The sequence below is a fragment of the Vigna unguiculata genome, chromosome 10 (genome assembly GCF_004118075.2).
Source record: "Vigna unguiculata cultivar IT97K-499-35 chromosome 10, ASM411807v1, whole genome shotgun sequence".
NCBI classification, from domain to species: Eukaryota; Viridiplantae; Streptophyta; class Magnoliopsida; order Fabales; family Fabaceae; genus Vigna; species Vigna unguiculata.
Genome location: NC_040288.1, coordinates 1,532,904 through 1,552,566, shown reverse-complemented (window position 1 = coordinate 1,552,566; position 19,663 = coordinate 1,532,904). Strand labels below are relative to the sequence as shown.

The 19,663-nt window shown below is 32.3% G+C and overlaps 2 protein-coding genes across 2 annotated transcripts; both read left to right on the top strand.

Annotated features, from left to right (window-relative positions):
- Positions 1-288: 288 nt before the first annotated feature.
- On the top strand, positions 289-10,622 carry LOC114165941 (lysine--tRNA ligase, chloroplastic/mitochondrial). The gene is made up of 14 exons (XM_028050581.1): positions 289-570; positions 1,040-1,258; positions 1,709-1,820; positions 2,570-2,678; positions 3,102-3,159; positions 4,097-4,165; positions 5,040-5,147; positions 5,620-5,712; positions 6,178-6,282; positions 8,089-8,295; positions 8,473-8,567; positions 8,851-8,941; positions 9,654-9,824; positions 10,369-10,622. The coding sequence occupies exons 1-14, from the start codon at positions 349-351 to the stop codon at positions 10,459-10,461; spliced, it is 1,752 nt and encodes a 583-aa protein (XP_027906382.1). The 5' UTR covers positions 289-348; the 3' UTR covers positions 10,462-10,622.
- Positions 10,623-11,934: 1,312 nt separating this feature from the next.
- Positions 11,935-18,693, top strand: LOC114165061 (tryptophan--tRNA ligase, cytoplasmic). The gene is made up of 11 exons (XM_028049711.1): positions 11,935-12,309; positions 12,384-12,503; positions 13,082-13,267; positions 13,728-13,845; positions 14,209-14,295; positions 14,789-14,881; positions 16,029-16,109; positions 16,892-16,963; positions 17,240-17,308; positions 17,411-17,521; positions 18,330-18,693. The coding sequence occupies exons 1-11, from the start codon at positions 12,089-12,091 to the stop codon at positions 18,378-18,380; spliced, it is 1,209 nt and encodes a 402-aa protein (XP_027905512.1). The 5' UTR covers positions 11,935-12,088; the 3' UTR covers positions 18,381-18,693.
- The last annotated feature ends 970 nt before the right edge of the window (positions 18,694-19,663 follow it).

Below are 19,663 nucleotides of genomic sequence, written 5' to 3'. Positions count from 1 at the left end.
AAGTGGACATAAATAGGAAATTTCATATATATATATATATATATTTAAATGTATAAATAACATTGACTTAAAAGTTATTTTAAATGTTATGTGATAATTAAGCTATAAAATAATTTGCGATTGAATGACCGATATTTTTGTGTAGTGAAGTTTTTTTTTTCTTTTTGAAGTATATCATATTTTCTATAATTATTTATTTATTTATGTAAACTGATGTATTAACAAAATCCATTTCCTTAAAATATAATAATTTAGATATTGTAGCTGTTCAAACTGTTGCGTCGTACCTACATCCCAGCTAGAAAGATAATAAACAGACTTTGGTACGACCCAGTAGTGAAAGAGAGAATGGAAGCGCTAAGAGTGTGCACTCTAACATGGAACCCACTGAAGCACTTCTTTCACTCTCACGCATTTCGTCGAACACCTCGAACGCTCGTTCTCCGCGCCTGCTCATCTTCCACCACCACTGATACCAGGGCTGCCGGTCGCAATCGCCGGAGCTCGGCGTCGTCGTCTCCCACTTCCACTTCCGATAGGGATGCCATTCGAGCCATACGCTTGAAGAAGGTACGTGACTCTTGCAACGGTGTCGTTTTCTTGTAATTGCTGTGCCGTGCTTCGTGATGGACGAGTTTAAAGCTGAATTGAAGTAGAGTTTTGATTTGGAAAATTGTGCGTTGTGTGGTTTTTCGTTGAACTTTAATGTAGGACTGATATTGATTGCCTTGTAGTTAATTTTGTTATCAAAACTTATCTTTCTATTTATCTGTTCTCCTGGCTTGTTTACTTACAGTTCTAGCCAAATGAGAATACCATGTGTGTAAAAAAGGAATATTTTAAAACTAATTTTACTTAGCGGCATTTTTTCTGCTGGGGTATAGGATGCAAAATGCATGGTTGGGACAATGTGAAGATTTTGGTTGAGATGGAGTGTTTGTCAGAGAACTAACAAACTGAGATTCCTTGTTTTTAGATTGTCTTCTTTTTGGAGAAAGGCTTATCATTTTTGACAATCCTTCTTTGTGGTTGTTTGTAGGTTGAAGAATTGAGAAGCAAGGGGCTTGATCCGTATGCTTATGAATGGGACAAAACTCACGGTGCTAGTCAGCTGCAAGATATCTACATAGATTTGGCAAATGGTGAGGAAAAAGATAGTGAGAGTGACCACGTATCTGTTGCGGGAAGAATTGTGGCCAGGAGGGCATTCGGAAAGCTTGCCTTTCTCACACTAAGAGATGATTCTGGGTCAATTCAGGTTTTGTTTTACTCTTTTTGTACATTCAAGGTAGTGAGTATGTAAATATTGTGAGTGGGGACATTTATAAGCTATTGTGAGCTGTCTGTATTTATGTAAATTAGGAAACCATTGCTCGTTGTAGTTATGAAGCATGTTATGTATAAGAGCCTCCATAGCGTAATTTAAACTCACGAATTCATCATATGTCTCTCGTTTTTTCACTTTCGCAGCATGTTGTGTAAATCTTATAAAGAGACAATAGGATATTTACGTAATCTCTAACAGTAACTTTAAACTAAGACATGTAGGGCTTTTATAAGCTGATGGTATGTTATCATGTTTCGTTGTTCTTATTGTAGTTGATTTTTGGATTCATATTTTATTCATGTAGAGGATAAAAATTGTCCTTCAGTAAAATGAATGGTACAGAGAGCTGCTAACTCAAGTTTTTAAAATCCATGATTTCAGCTCTATTGTGATAAGGAGAGACTCATAGGCGATCAGTTTGAACAGTTAAAGGCACATGTTGATATTGGTGATATATTAGGTGTAAGAGGAACAATAAAACGCACAGAAAAAGGTAATTATCTAATCATCTTATTAAATGATTTGGCTAAAAATATGTTTTTAGTAAATTGACATGGCTTGCATTTGCAACATGCTAGATCTTGTGCCCATAATTTATAATTTATCCCAGATTTTCATCTGTATTATCTGTTATCTAAGTGTGAATCAAGGTAAGAACTTGCATTAATTCTATGGCTGTTGTATGCTTGTGAATTCCCATGCATATTCCCTTGCTAAGATTATATAAAATTTGAGATAATGGAAGTTTGCTGCTGATGTGATACATACACAAATTCTAGTATGTTAGCAACTATGAGAGTTTGGGGGACATGGTTATTTTTCCAAGAAGGTTTTCTCTTTATAGGTAAAAGAGGTTATTAATCAGCATGTTTACCCAAATTGCAAGTCTCAAGCTATCTCTAGGTGGATTAAACCAAATAATTTTTTAAAATATTTTCTGATAGTTGTTGTATTATGTTCAACCGGAGTTTGCTCAGCCATCTCTGGTTTCATATATGATTTTTTTTTTGTCATATGAGTGTCTATCTACTGAGATTTCTAGTATATGTCATACCTGTGATTACTCTTTCAAGTTGCTAGGAACTAGTTATGATAATTGCAGACTGAGAAATAGTTAACACCTGAGGTTGATAATCTATCTCTGCTGGATCAAATATGCCCTTTGACAAATGCCAGCTGATAGCCTGATTGTTATGAAACATTTGACCATCTTCTCATGTTTTCTTTCTGGTCTTACTTCAGGAGAACTTTCTGTGAGTGTCCAATCTTTTGCAATCCTTACTAAATCTCTGCTTCCACTTCCTGACAAATATCATGGACTAACTGATATAGATAAACGTTATCGACAGAGGTAAGCTTATGCCTTAATATTCGTGTTTGTTCCTTAGCTATTGAAATCACTGTTATATACTACTAGATTTTTTATTTTATTAGTGACTATGATTACAATCCTTCTATGCTAATTTTTTTTTCCTTTATCTAGTTCATTCAATTTTTGTAATAGGATATCTACATCTACTCATGTTCTTTCTTGTTTCTCGTGTCAGTAAATATATCTTTCAAATTTTTTAATGGATTATATTTTTTATTTATTTCTTATTTTGTGAAGTATGACTTATATCATATCTTATTCTTTCTTTTTAGTTTTGTGCAATTAATTCTTATTACTTCTCCGTTGCATGTCTTCTCTACTTATCCCTCACACTTTTGGACTATCAATTGATTAGCTATGATTTAAAATTTTCTTCACTGTTTGTTGTGGACTTGTGGTTAGGTATGTAGATATGATCGCAAATCCAGAGGTAGCAGATGTATTCCGTAAAAGAGCAAAGGTGGTTCATCTTCCAAACTTTGTTAACTCTTAAGAGTTTAAACCCAATGGTATTCGACTGTTTTAAATTTGATATTAAATAATTGTAATGTTCTAGACTCATTAAGTTTATTTTCCATCCTGTTCCCATGTCTCCAAATTGAGTTAGAACTATTTTTTGTTTTCGTGTTTCTTATTGAGTTAATTGATATATCTTATTCTCACCTTCTTGTGATGTGCTTATTTTCTATCCAGTATTGTTCTTTTCTATAGATAAGTGGAATAGGGAAACAGATCAAGCTGAACAATTTATTCTATAAATTCATGGGAGGATATCAAGGGTCAAAATACAATTCTTGAGAAAAAGTGAAGGGAGTCTAAGAATTGGACTCGGTGGAATAAGTGAATAACAGACAATTAGGTTATAATTGCATTTTGAGTTCTAAGTATGTCTTACAAAATAAACTAGACTAAAAGAGTAAAAGAATTATGGTCATCATGTTGTTTGGTGTAGAATTTTGATAAAACTATGATGGTAAAGTTCAACCTTGGTGACCAGTTTGGTCTTGCGTAATGGGTTTGAATCCAGAAAAAATCTTTTTGCATATGTGTAATGACCCTCCCCCATAACATTGCTTAGCAAGGAGCCTTCTGGAGTTGTGGTACATAATTTTCCTTACTATTGGGAAAAGAATGATGTTTAATATGTCTATTTTGGGTTGTAATACATTATAACATATGTTTACAGTTCTTTTTCTTGAAATCTTGTTGCTGTGAGTGTAATGATACTTTTCTATATGGGCCTTAATTATATATTTGATTGGATAAGATTTGAAAGAAGATTTAGAATTTTGGTTTCAGGGATCATAGGCTCACCTTGATTGACGAACTTCTCTTATGTATTTCCTGAGCAAGTAACTTGATTGAAATCGACCTTCTAATCAATTTCATTCAAATAGGTTGTATCAGAGATACGGAGGACAATGGATTCTTTAGGTTTTGTTGAAGTTGAAACTCCAGTTTTACAGGTTTGTTGATTTTAATGTACCTACCCTTGCTGCATATTTTTATTTACATAGAAGTACATCTTCAAATGTTGGGGACTACTAGTTGTTTGATATATGATGTTTATATTTATGCAAAGAGCATGGATCTTTTAGAAGTTTTGATCTAACAGGCTAGCTTGATACATGATCTTGTTTGTTTGGTTATTTTCATATTTATGCATTGTACTGGATCTCATGAAAGTCAGATTGATATAGGGGTTATAAGATTTCAATTGAATGGCATAGTGGAACTTGTCAGACTTGTACTGTTTATTATGCCATTGTTGGCTTTGTTTTTACGCATCTAACTATTTGGGTTATAAGTGCAACTCCAAGTCACCTCTGTTTCAGTTTTGCTTGTCTCCTGAATTTGTTTTAATCCTTCATTATCAATCAAGACCAAGTACCAAACCTTTGATGATAACTATAGTGGTGCTATTTGCTAGTTATTTATCTAATAGCCATTTGTTTTTAGAAATTTATTTTGTCATAATTTTTTAATTGTATTTATGTCTTATGCTTTCATGTTTGCTTCCGTTCCAAGTCACTAACTCCTTTTCTTTTATTATTTATTATTTTGAGTATTTCTATGTCTTAAATACAATAATGAAATTTTTTGAAATTTTTTAAAATAGTAATAAGGTACCATTAAAATTTTGGGCCTTGTCTATGGATTGTACCATATGCTCTTTCAGTCTCAACTCTCAATACAACTGCTAAGTGATAAATGATGTAATTACTCTCTGAAATGCCTTTTGTTGTAATTTTACTAATTATATGTTACGTAGGAATGTGGCATTTGTACATGGAAGTTCTTTTTTTTCTTTTCCTGAAACTGATTAATTTCATTGACTAGGGAGCAGCTGGGGGAGCAGAAGCCAGACCTTTTATTACATACCATAATTCTCTTGGAAGAGACTTATATCTGAGAATTGCTACTGAATTACATCTTAAGAGAATGCTGGTGAGATTTGAAATATTTGTTATTTGTGAAGTCATGCTCCGAAAAGAGCTCAGAGAAGCATTATTTTTTGTACAGGAAGGAAGTATCGAGGGGTTTGCCTCTTCTTACTTCACACAGTAGGGGTGTAATTCTTTGTTTAGCAAAGGAAAATACATTAAGTATTCATTCTGAATGTAATGCAAATGAATAAAATTACTGGTCAAAATCTTGTTTCTTTTAATCAAATTTTGAAAATGCCGTGGGAATGCTGAAATTTTACTCTCGACAATACTAACAATTAGAAAATGTTGTCTTTTCTGTTTAAGGATAGTTTCATTCATTTTAGCTGCAAACTTTTTTGAAAATTTTTCATCCAGAATTATAGAATATGGCATATATTCTTCAAGCTATAAATTTGAAACTGGCTAGATTAATATGGATGTTATTTTTCTAGTGAAGTCATTGACCATTTTAATCTTTTTCTTTTTGATAGGTGGGTGGCTTCGAAAAAGTATACGAGATTGGTCGAATATTTAGAAATGAAGGAATTTCAACTCGACATAATCCTGAATTTACAACTATAGAGGTGAGTAAGAGTTTAGATTCTGGAGATGAATTTTTAAGCTTCCGTTACATAGGCCCGAACTGCAGTTCTATAGCAGAAGCGGAAAACCTGGGTCCAATAACAACTAGCTGTTAATATGAGAGGAAAAAGAAAAATAACTGAAGAGGGTGGGATGTGGAAAGTTCAGTTAGCATAGAGAGAGAATTTCATGACAGAGTTGGGACAGGTGGCATGTAGGGAGATTTGGGACTCACGGGGGGAGAAGGGAGATGTTACATAAGAGAAAAATTGGGGTGGGGGAAGAGAAGGGGCTATGGAAAATTTGGTGGTGGTTTAGAGGATCACTGCACTAGCTTGGCACATTTCCCCATATTTGGCTTTCAAATTGTTTTAACAGTGATCGTTTGATATTTCAATTTGCACATGACCTTTTTCACTATATATTGAATTGCATTCCGTTAAATACTGATATTAGTTAAACTTTAGATGTACGAAGCATACTCGGATTATCAAAGCATGATGAGTTTGGCAGAGGAGATTGTCACTCGATGTGCTCTTGCAGTTCATGGGAAGCTTACAGTTGATTATCAGGTAGACGCTGTTCTTACTAAATGTAATCTAGAATTGAATTGAATAGATGTGTCAGAAGAGATGCCTATGCCTCTAAAACGGATAAAACATGTTGCTGTATTGTTTATTATTCAATGCTTAAATAGGAAGGTCTAGTCCCTCCTTGATTGATCCCCAATTCTGGGGGCAAATGTTGGGACTTTGAGCTGTAAGGGAGGGTTAGGAGTACCACCATATTATATTATAATATTTAAATATATGGTTGTTCAATTTGACAAAAAATATTCTTGGTTCTGATTGCTTAATTTAAATAAATATATTATTAATCAAAGGGGCTTTCTATTGGCACATAATAAGAGTACTAAAGACACATTTGTAAATACTTTATTTAAATCACTTGAGAAAACGAGTATGGTATATTTTTTGTGTTTTTGATAATATAAATACTTTTTTTTCCAACAGCACCTTTCTATTTTAACTTCTTATCTTGCGCCTACAGGCATAATAGAAAATTCCTTACTAAAATTTTACAATATCATCCAAAATTTATAATAGTATGTTATGTTACCTTTTTAGCAATACAATAATGTGTACTCAATATAAAAGCAATATTAAGTAATGACTCTAATGCCAAAAAAAAAAAAAGAAAATTAATCATAAACGAGATCGCAAACAACTTGAATGAATCCCAAAGCAATACATATGTTTTTTCTTCAAAAGTTTATTTATTTATAATTTTATTAAAAAGGCAAATAAGTTCTCAATTTTATTTTATTTATTCAGTGTTTTTTTTTTTCTTTTTTACATTGGATACAAGTATACATTTTTCTTTTATTTCTCGTACAACGAAAAAGACCTCCAAAGCCATTTCCCCACAAGTGAATTGGTTACATGGATAAAACTACCTTGATTGCCATTGTGTCATGTTCAAAATCAGACAGGCATTTTATTTTCTCTTCACTTAAGTTTTGTCACTTTTTTTTATCAGCAACTTCTGTTAAAAAAATTGGAAATCCAAAACTTCATTTATTGTTCACACAAGGAAAACAATTCCCAGTTATAACTTATAGGTAAGATTTTGAAATTTTCAGGATATAAGAGGAAGCTTCTTATCATTTTATCAATTATACAACTCAGAAAATTCTATCTTCATATATTTGTAATAGTTTATCCAGCCATTATATATCTACAGAGAGTGTTTATACACACACATATGGGGTGTGTGTGTGCATGTGTATGCATGTAGGTAATGTACCACCTGAGAACTTTTGTTAAAATGAGAAATAAGAACTATAAATATAAATATTGTATGGTCAAGAATTGTATTTTTTTGGCCAAGATAATAGCCTGTGGACGCATGACCCCCCGGCTAACTTTTAATCTTGACCAACCATGTCTAGTTTTATAGTACAAATTTTTAGTTTTTATTTTTCAAAATAGTAAAGAATTCTCATCTGATACATCCATTATTTGAGTGCAGCTTTCATATTATCAATCACTTTCAAATATCCCTTTTTATGTTCTAATCTTAATTGAACCTACTACTAATTTTATATATTTATCTTCAAATTTGCTCATTCTTCCCCGCAGCCCTTCTGTTCTCATCCTGTCAACAGAGGATATTATGTTTACAATATTGCTTTAAAACTTAAAATGAAGTTTTTTTATATATTCTAGACATTTTCTCTCATGTAGTTCCCTCAATGATGGCTTAGCATTAACTAAAATATTTTAAATGTCAGCTTGAGTTTGATGAGTGATGACATTATACTGAAATTTATTTCCTTATAACAAATTTGTTGAAGGTGGTGTAATGATTCCTTACAGGGAGTTGAGATATGTCTGGAAAGGCCTTGGAGGAGGGAGACTATGCACAATCTTGTTAAAGAAATTGCTGGGATCGATTTCAATGAATTTGGAGATGATATTGAGGTTGCAAAGCGTGTTACTTTGGATACCCTTGGAAATAATCTTGATAAAAAGGATAAAGGTTCCATTGAAGCATGCCAATCCGTTGGCCACCTTCTTAATGAGGTAGACTTTATTCATGAGCATCCGGTTTTTATTCTTTTCATTTGATAAATTTATTTCTTTATTGCAATTAAACTTTTTCTCCTTTTATCTTGGTATTCCTTTGCACTTTTTGCATTTATTATATTGTTACTTTGATTTGCAGACAATAACCAAATTGTTTTTGTTTTGTTTATTTAGGTCTTTGAGATTTTTGTAGAACCAAAGCTCATCCAACCTACTTTTGTTCTAGACTATCCGATTGAGATATCTCCCCTTGCCAAACCACATAGAAGGTAGAAACATCTCAAAATATCAAATAATGTTATTTTCTGTTATTAAAGGTATTTTTATTCTACCTACTATGAAATATTAATCTTTTCGAACTTAGAATATTTCTTTCACAGATTCAAACTCATCCCCGGGATATGAACTCGGGAATGTTGTACTACGTACTTTCTGGCATGCAGTGATTACATTTATTTGAAAAAAGGCATCCTAGCCAATCTCAATAAGAAAGTGATGCACATTTTCTGTTTCTAGATAGTAGCTTCTATCTTACACATGATCCTACATTAGATACACAGGTTTGACTGAGAGATTTGAACTTTTCATTTGTGGCCGTGAGTTGGGGAATGCATTCTCCGAATTGACTGATCCAATAGATCAGGTAAGATTCAAGTTTTCAAACTTTTCAGGTCCAAGCTGCATAGCATGTGTAGATTTTGCTTATGGTACACTATATGTGATGTGTTTGTCATCAACTGTTTCTCATATTCAACCACTTATAAAAAGGGGAAAATAAGATCCTGGCAAGATAAATATAAAATACTATTCTCTGATAGTTTAGAAGTAGGTTTAGATTCTTGTGGTTGGTAGTTCAGAGGAGTTTATGTATCTTTTCGTTTTACTTTTTCTGCAATTACCTTAACAAGATAGATGACATGTTGGATAATCAGTATCATTTATGAAAATTTGATGACATAACAACAGGAAAACGAGTCAAACTTGGTGCTGCATCATAATCAAATTGGTGCTTTGTGCATTAACTACATGCGATTTCTCCATTTTTTTTTCACATCCAATAATTCTAAGTTCACTATTTTTTTTCACATCTAATTTTAAGTTCACTATTTTTTTCACATCCAATTTTAAGTTCACAGCTACTCTTCTTCAACTTCACATGGATAACCAAGTTAGGTATTTGGAACCAAACATGCATAGAAACTTGAATGGTTCGTTAATCTGTTCCAGATACTACCAGAAATAGAAAATGGACTTTGTCACACTTGTTTGGAAAAAGAATGAACTATAATGGTTATTTCTATTCTACTTAATTAACTGTCGCAATTTAATTATGGTTTCTTCTCTGAACTTGGTAGAGGGGACGCTTGGAAGATCAAATTAGACAGCATGAAAAGAAGAGGTCAGCTATTTCAGCAAATGATGATAAAAAGGAAGGAAAGGAAGATGAAGATGACTCGTATGAAGTAACTCTTGATGATGACTTTCTCACAGCTTTGGAATACGGAATGCCTCCAGCTTCGGGAATGGTATGGTAACTAGTCTTCATTGTGTATCTTTGTATGGTTGTGGAACTTACCCTTTATTTTTTCTTGTGGTATTAACATGGTCACGTATTGAAGGCACTGATTCTGTCCAATGCAATTAACAATTATCTGGTCCTAAAATCAACTTAATAATAGATTAATTTCCAGATAGCGTCATTTTTTAAGAGCAAAATCATCATGTTCAATTTATATCATAATCATTCTTCATTTTAAATTGTTACTTTAATAAATACAGTGTTGTAAAGGTCCATTATGATTCTCATGTTTACTTTTTATCTTCAAATTTATTTTTCAATAGTTTATTAAATTTCTTATTGAAGAACATATGTATTAGAAATGAATTGAATTATAAGCTATTACTGGAATTTCAATGTTTGTGTATGAGTGATATAATTAGTGTAATAGGCAACAACCATGGTGTATGCAAGCTAATGTCTTCACTTCTCTGAATTGCGATGTTAATAATTTTTGTTAGCATCGTTTGACTTTTCTGTTGTGGCCTTTTAATTGCCATTTTCAAATCCAGGGACTTGGAATTGATAGGCTGGTGATGCTTTTGACAAATTCTCCCAGTATTCGAGATGTTATCGCCTTCCCAGTACTCAAGCTGCAGCAATAGTGATAGGTTTGTGAGTTCACTGTGCTCACTTTTTGCTCTTTCCTAAATGTTAGTGTTCAGTAGTCTTGATTATATTTGAAATCATTGGTAGAACATGTAACAAGATCAAGTTATTTATTATTCCCTCAAATTACCTGTTTGGGAGTTTTGATTTTTGATAAGGCAAAATATGTCACTTAGAATATGAACAAAGGATTAGTTATTCTTCTCCTACAATATCATTATTATTGTCTTCTGGAAGAAAGTTAAGTTGATGGTTATGTATTTTATATGGGGAGGAAATTATAGTTGTGGGCATCAAATGGAGAATTTGATTAAAAAAAATTACAAATAACAGTACCAAATTTTAGCCTGTAAATACCGGTGAACATGAGGAAAAAACAGAGAATGGATTGTGTGAATGATTTTCACCTGATTGTATATTGCAAAGTATGGTATATTCACCCTCTGTCAAAATAAATAAAAAATGGTATATTCACCAAATATAAAATGTAACTAATCTATCAATCAAAATGTCTTAATTTTTTTCAGCCTCTGGGTACTGATGTTTATACATTTTTATTTATACATTCTAATTTTTATATTTCATGGGTTTTTTTTCGCATTTTCTGTATTTTATTCTTTAAATAATTGCCAAAAATGGATTTAGTAATTTAATTATTTAAGGATTTGTAGATAAAAAATGAAGCATCCAATTTGGATCGTTTTTTATTAGATTGGATAAATTGTTTCTAAAAGGAGCATCCAATTTGAATTGAACTTCTAGCTATTTTAATTTGTTAATTAAATGTCATTTTAAGTAAAAACCGATTTAAATGCAAACATTTAATCTTACTGTGCATTCTTTCTAACTTTCTATTTCACTCTTATTTTTGTAATTTTTAATTAAACGTTTAATTTTTAAAAGTACTAAAATAATAAAAGAACGTATATGAAAATAAATTTAGGTATAACTTTCCTAGAATATGAATGATTTCATCCATAGACAAAAGTTTAAGCACTATTTATTGTAATATATTAAAATTCATTTGTAATATAAAACAATAACCGTTGCTTTTTTCATTCATGATCATTAAGTAATTAAAAAATAATATAAAGAATATTATTTTTTCCATAATGTATTAAATGAATTTTGTTATTTTGTTCATACAAATTATAAGCACATAATTTATTATTCAATATTATATAATTATCTTATTTGAATAATAATTTACGGACAAAAACAATAGTTATTTAATAAAATAATCTAAAATTTATCATTCTTAATATATTGAGATTTCATAGTTTATAAAAGTAAATTACATCACATTACTTAATTGAGTTACTCACTAAAAATAATTTAATATATTCATTTAAAATATCTTTTACAAACTATATATATACAACTAAATTTGTCATGATTTTTTTTTTCATATTTCAAAATAATACAATACTGTATGAAACTAATTAACAAGGACAAGACAAGTAAACACCTAAAAAACACTTCTAAAGGATAACAAGAAACATCTGAAGATCAAAACCCTACGGCACACACTCTGGTGAAGTCTTTGCAGAGGCACTACATTTCCATTTCCCTCTCTCTCTGTCTGTATTCCAAGGAGAGAGAAGAAGAAGAAGAAGAAATTCAATGGCAGCAACGACAGAGGTTGAGAAGAAGAATCTAGAAGAGGAGGCCGAACAAGTAGTTAATCCATGGGAGGTTTCTTCGAAAGGCAAAATCGACTACGACAAACTCATCGACCGTTTCGGTTGCCAGAAGCTCGACGACGCTCTCATTTCGCGTCTCGAACGCCTCACCTCGCGCACGCCTCACGTCTTTCTACGACGCCATGTTTTCTTCGCCCACCGGTACCTCCATTTCCTTCATTCACTCCCTTCATTTGCTTAAACGGTGATTTGAGAGTGTCGTTTATGTGTTGCAGCGATTTCGCGGAGATTCTGGACGCGTACGAGAGAGGCGATAAGTTTTACTTGTACACCGGGCGCGGACCTTCCTCCGAATCGTTGCACTTGGGACATTTGATTCCCTTCATGTTCACTAAGTGAGTGAGTTCGCGTGTCTCCATTTCCTTCTTTTGAGAATTTAAAACGAATTTGATTTAAATTTGTAGATCTAGTGTGTTGCAGCCTTTTGTGATTGCAAGTGAGCGAGCTAGTTAAGAGTTTGGTACCTGAATTGGTTCACTCTATTGGCTTGTTTTTAGGACCGAATTATGCAGGTTGATGGAAAACTGAGAATCTAATATGTTGTTTTTGTATTTAAGATTGGCTTTTAAAGAGTGAGCTTAGAATTTGGTACTTGAATTGGTTGACGCTAGTGGCTTATTTCTTGACCAATTTATATAGGTTGACTGGATTTCATTTTTTTATTAAGTGGAAATTTGACGAAAAATTGTAAATATATTGTGTAGGCAATATCTATTAGAATTTCTGTGTTAGTGTAGTTTGCTTTTTGTATTGATGTAGTCATTTTCATATATGATAGGTTAAGAGAGTTTTACCATGATAATTGATTGAAATTAGATGCTTAAGTTGTGGGTCAAGCTTGAAAATAAAGGTGAGTTCTCAATTCGTGTTATTGCTCGGGATGTTTGTTGACTTGGAGGAAAATGGTATGTAGGTATTTGCAAGATGTGTTTAAGGTTCCTCTGGTTATACAGCTCACTGATGATGAAAAGTTCTTCTGGAAAAATCTTACTGTAGAGGAGTGCCGAAGACTAGCAAGGGAGAATGCAAAGGACATCATTGCTTGTGGTTTTGACATTTCAAAGACGTTCATCTTCTCTGATTTTAATTATGTTGGCGGGTGAGTTATAAATGTAGTTTTCCCTGATATGTGCAGATTTATTAAATCATGGATTAGTTGAAGTTTAAGGGATTTTATTTAAAATGTTTAGTTATACATTAGTAAAATTAGTTGAATCTCAGGCATGGTTTTCTCTTATTCAGCAAAAAGTTCTCCAGTTTATCAAGAACATTGCACAGAATTTCTTTCCAAGATGAAGTTTTCTCATAGAAATTTTAAGTTGAGCAACTTTTAATGTGCGAGCACTTTTAATGTTTTTGGGTCTCATTCTCATACTTAAAAATGAATGACTGTTAAAACTAATTTGGGGCTTTTAGTACACATCATAATTAGAAGAGAAAATACTGAGTAAATATTTTATGTTTGAAATAAAATGTCGCACGAGAAATTTCCCAATCTCTTTTTCTTTTACTGTTTTACTGTGAGTATTCTGTTGTCTGAGGATAATTTTCCTTTTCAGTTCCTTCTACAAGAACATGTGTGAGGTTGCATCACGTGTGACTTATAACCAGGCAGTTGGCATTTTTGGTTTTGCTGGGGAAGATCATATTGGAAAAGTTAGTTTTCCGCCTGTGCAGGTATAGTCCATTTCTTCTCTTTACAGAATGATCCCTAACTTTAGTTTTCGGTTACTGTAGTTGGGCTATTAGTTTGCTTCCTGGTCATTTCTCTTCTTTGCTGATACATAATGTATTGTTATCAATTACATGTAATAGCGGCACTATTCATATTTTGTTCAAAATAGGTTATTTGAACATATTTGTGAACTATTGAAAATGGAACTTAGCATCATGATGATGAAACTATATATATCCTCTGTGTATAATGCTTTGTGTAAGTTTGTTTTTCCTAGTTATAATTGAATCCATTTGATTTAATAATAGTACATATTTGAATTTTTTACATGGTAATGACTGCATGTGCTTCTTTTGTCTATGCAGGCAGTTCCATCATTTCCCACTTCATTTCCTCACCTATTTTCTGGAAAAGAGAATCTCCGTTGTTTAATTCCCTGTGCAATTGACCAGGTCAGTTGGACATTGTTAGAATAAATAGTCTTAAATAGGATTTATTGTATTGTGTGCTGGAACACCTAGGAGCATGCTTTAGATCTTGTTCCTAGGAGTATCTTCTAGATTTATCGTCTCTTCTCATTCATTGTATGTAATGTATCCCAAACTACTATAAATATGAAAACCTAAGAGAGGGGAAAATACTCAAATTCACTCTAAATCTTCTTTACTTTAATCTCAAGTGACATCAATGCTTTTATATGCTAGTTGATTTCGCTGAAGATTACCTTGTATGGCAATGGCCAGATCTGATTACTATGTATCTGTAAATTTATTCTTGTCCAAACTCTCTTCATTCCTGTAAATATTTAAAGAAAAATGTCATAAAAAGGATCTGTTCCTACTTAAAGCATTTACCATTTCTCAAATGCATGTGAACATCATGGTCTGTTATTTTCTTTCTAGCGTTCATCTTATTCTTGGTAATAGCTTTTTATGTCACATTCAGGATCCATATTTTAGAATGACGCGTGATGTTGCTCCTCGAATGGGTTTCAACAAGCCAGCTTTGATTGAATCTTTATTCTTCCCTGCATTACAGGTATTCTTGTGTTGCAAAACATGCCTACTTTATCAAATTGATTAAGAGAGCTTCTGATATTCATCATTCTGCTAACCTAATTAAACTCTTAATTCTCTCCAGTATATTTTTATTTTGTTTTATTATGAACTGTGTTTTACAAAAGCCTAAGCTGTTGGGTTAAGTATTCTGCTGCCATAAGCATTCTTGGCCACCTTTTACAATGCATTCTCTGGCCTATTGGACACCAACTTCAGCTGCCCACAAACATACAAAAGCCCACAATAAATACCTTCTTACAAACAAACTCAAAATATAATATTATGCTAACATGATCTATTTACATTGTCAACTAAGAGTATTAGGCTTCGTCAACTCTTACCTACTGTGCTTGTGCATCTCTGCATGCACATTCTCATCATCTTTATTGACTGGAGTTACTAGGTCAGGCAGCTGGTGTTTGGCGTTCATTGAATTGAGAACCACCATCACTTGTCCTAGTCATATCAATTTGCACATACAAGAAAAGCAAGCATATTAAGAAAAGCATTCAATGCAGATAATTAAACCTTAAAAATATATGGAATAATTTTCTAGATTACATAACCCTATTCAAAACCTTCAATCTATATTTCTAATTTTAAATTGCACAATCTGGAATGTATTTCAAGATTGAGCAATCTGGAGCGTCCCTTGACAAAACCAAAACATGAACTCACGATGCACAGAAGCTTATTGGCTCTTCCATGTATCTGGGGGTGGCACTGATTGGACCAAAATAAACAATGGTGGTCAGAATGGTTCATGCATATGGCACAAGCTTGGACTGCAATTTGTATGGAGGTCTAGACAGCAAAGAGAGTAGGGTTTATTTAGTTTTGTATTTGGGCAAAGGGTTTTGGTGTTTACACACATTCCATGGGAATAGGAAGGAGCATAAATTTAGTTGTGATTTTTGGGTCACTTGAAATTCAAAACCCCAAAACTATCTAATAACATAACGTATGCTAACACAAAAAGAGACATTGCTCCCACAATGCCCCATTGTGTCTTTGTTCATGAACGAGTATAGAGAGGGGAGCCACAATCATATACTACTCTGCATGTTGGGTTGGGATTTTGTTCTGTCCACCATGATCTCACATCTTTAAAATATACATGTTTGCAGGGGGAAACAGGAAAAATGTCTGCCAGTGATCCCAATTCTGCAATATATGTGACTGATTCTGCAAAAGATATAAAGAACAAGGTGATACTGATATTACTCTCTAAAGTTTTTTTTTTTTCCTGTTAATTCTGTTGCTTATCTAGAAGTCTTGTAGATTTATTTGTTCATTGTGACAAAAATTAGCAGTAGTTTCTTCTTTCTTTAAAATCTTGCTTTGTTGAGGAATCTTGGGTGACAAAGTAAATCTACTTGTTGACATTGGTGTCTGTGTAATGTGTATAATTTTCCAGAAATTATTGAAGGGCTTTCTTTCTCTTTCCCTTGGAAAAGTATTCATTCCAACTTATTACCACATACTAGATTTCATATGTAAATCTTGCTTTTCCTTACTGGATAAATTAGGATCTGTTTGGCTTGAGTACTGTTTTCTGATTTTGTTTATTTGCTTGTGCAAATAGTTGCGAAATGCCATCTTGTTTTTACTTTATGTTGTTCGTTTGCTTTACTGGATAATCTGTTTGGTTTGAGTACTGTTTTCTGGTTTTGTTTATTTGCTTGTGCAAGTAGTTACAAGATGCCATCTTGCTTTTACTTTATCTTCTTTATTTTCATATATTTGTATAGGAAACAATGGAAACCTAGGTAGGTGTCTTTGAAAGCAGGAATCTTAAAAACAAGGTTTTTTTTTTTTTTAATTATTCTGTAAAAATAAGAAATAAAAACAGTGCATTTTCTAAAGGCAAGTGGGCCCTAATATCTTGCACATGTCACACTAAAATTCTTTTTTTTTCTAAGCAACATCTGTCTGGTTTTTTCTGCCTTCATTTGGTTATTTCACCAAGTGTATTTGTCGCTCTCTTCAGGTAAACAAGCATGCATTTTCTGGTGGGCAAGATTCGGTTGAGAAACATAGGCAATTGGGGGCAAATCTTGAGGTAACGGAATTATTGTCGGTTCATAAATAATGCAGTTTACATGTAATAGATGTATAAACCTCATCGTTTATTTAATTTTCCCCCGTCACCTAAATTATGAAAAGTGATAGAATGAAGAAGGATTAAGAAGGCACATGTATATAATATGCCTAATAAAATTAAAACCAAAGATTAAACCCTATTTTGTCTAATAAATTTTTTTGCCTTTCTTTTAGTGCTCCCATCTTTACCTCCTGTTACAGTCCAAGAATTTTGACATTTTGTAACATGATTCAGGTTGATATTCCAATCAAATACCTGACATTTTTCTTAGAAGATGATGCTGAACTTGAACACATTAAGAAGGTATAGTTTCTATCCTTTTTCCCCAATTTGTTTAATAATACAAATAGCACAATGAGGAACCCTTTATTTTTTTCCCTAACTTGTTCTGTTATTCTCTTGTAGGAATATGGAGAAGGGCGCATGCTAACGGGTGAGGTGAAGCAACGGCTAATACAAGTCTTGACTGAAATAGTGGAGAGACATCGTAGGGCTCGGGCATCTGTGACTGAAGAGGTATGCATTCAACAATAATAGATGTCATTGCATAGATGCCTATGCTACAAGAGTGAAATAATTATACAGGGAAAATAAGTTGACATTTCGATTGTTAATTGCATAATCTTGAGTATTGCCGAAACCAATTATTAACCTGGGTGAAAGGAAAGTCTCGGGTGTAGAGATGGCAACAGGTCAGGTCGGGCACGGATAGTGTCTATCCACAATCCGACCCGCAAAACAAAATCTGCCAATTTATCTGTCAGGTATCTGCTTAAAAAATACCTGCGGATATTTTTAAAATCTACGGGTACCCGTGAATATCCGATACCCACAAATATCCGATACCCACAAATATTTAAAAAAAAATATATTTTATAAATTTTTTAATATAAAATTATAAAAATATAAATTAAATTAAATTTTAATTATAATTAAATTTGACATAATAAAATATACTGTTAATTTTAATTTTAATTAAATTTAACTTAATAAAATATAAATTAAATTTTATTTTTATTTTTTGCGGGTAACGGGTACTCGCGGGTACGGATATTATGATATCCGTACCCGACCCGTTTATAAGCGGGTATTAAAATACCCGTTACCCGCAGATAATAAATATCCGTGGGTAGTAATTATCCGTCGCGGATTTTATTCGCGGATATCCGCGGGTGCGAGTATTTTTGTCATCCCTACTCGGATGGAATTAAGAAAAGCCCATATTGTTGAATATTGCTAGAACACTGAAAGTTGTTTACTATGAGATAAGATTTTTGTATACGATGCAAAACTTACATATTCTCTTTTTCCATAATTCTTTCAGATGGTGGATGCATTTATGGCTGTCAGACCACTTCCCTACATGTTTGACTGAAGTCTTCCTCCATTTGTTTGCCCAAAATTGCTGAGATCTACTTGTTAACCGGGTCTTTCTTTTTTTCTCAACATGAAAATGGGTTTTTTATACTACGGTTTTGTTGGATAGACTTGCTATCATCAAAATTTGTACCATTTTTTACTACAATCTCACAATTAAAATGGCAAGGAGCTTGGTTCTTTTGAGTTATACGAAAGGAAAAAAATGATTAGCATTGGAAGATCGAGTTTGCAGTTTAATTAGGCTCGAGTTGGTTAACCTATGAATGAAGTTCTATAAAATGCCATAATAGATTTTGTATTTAACATTATCTTGTCTGTTATAACTGAGACGATTGAAAAATGTTCGTGAATTTAGAGTCGAAGATACAAAATGCATTCCGAACTTTTTATGATCTCACTCAGTAAAGGATTAGCTTTGTCTCTTGTAACCCCATCGTTACAATGTAGTGTCTTTGTAAAATATTTTTATTGACACTTTCTGGATTCAAATTTCAGTGAAAGATTGTTATGATTGATGGATTTATATGTAAGTAGATTTATGTATAAGTAGATTAGGGTTATGATTGATAAATTTAAGTTAATTCGGTTATGGTTAAATATGGTTATAGTTTCTAAATTAGGAAGCAAAATTTGAATTTTTTTTCTATTTTAAATTTTGATATATTTTAGTTTTCAAATTTTAAAAATAAATAGATATAATTTTTTTAATTTAACAATGTTATCTCTTTTATATGTTAAATATACGGAATTTTTGAATGATAACTTGAAATATTGTTTGAGATATTATAATAAATATATAATGCATTGAGTTAATTATATTTTATTTATTTATTTGGGACTAATTATCAAAACTTGATATAAGAATTAATTCTAATTTCATATGAAAATAAGAACTAAATATATTTAACCTGTTTGATTAAGATGTTTTCTTGCAACATTTTATTTAACTCTAATTCTGTTATCATTAATTCTTTTATTCGTGTACAAGTCTCAATGATGAATGATTGAAGATTTTATAATCGAAATGGGAAAAAGTAAATAATGTTAACTGATTATTGTAATTGGTATGAAGTTAATTATTTCATTTATATTTAAGTACAATAGTAACTACTTTGCCACTTTTATTTTATCTAACTAAAAAGATGCAGATAAGTTAACCATCCACTGACGACTAATGTTGAAAAGTAAAAATGTAGCTTCTGGTATAATAATAGAAAAATATTTTTCGAAGCCAGCTATGACAATTAAATGGATGGTATTTATGATCACAGTGCCCAT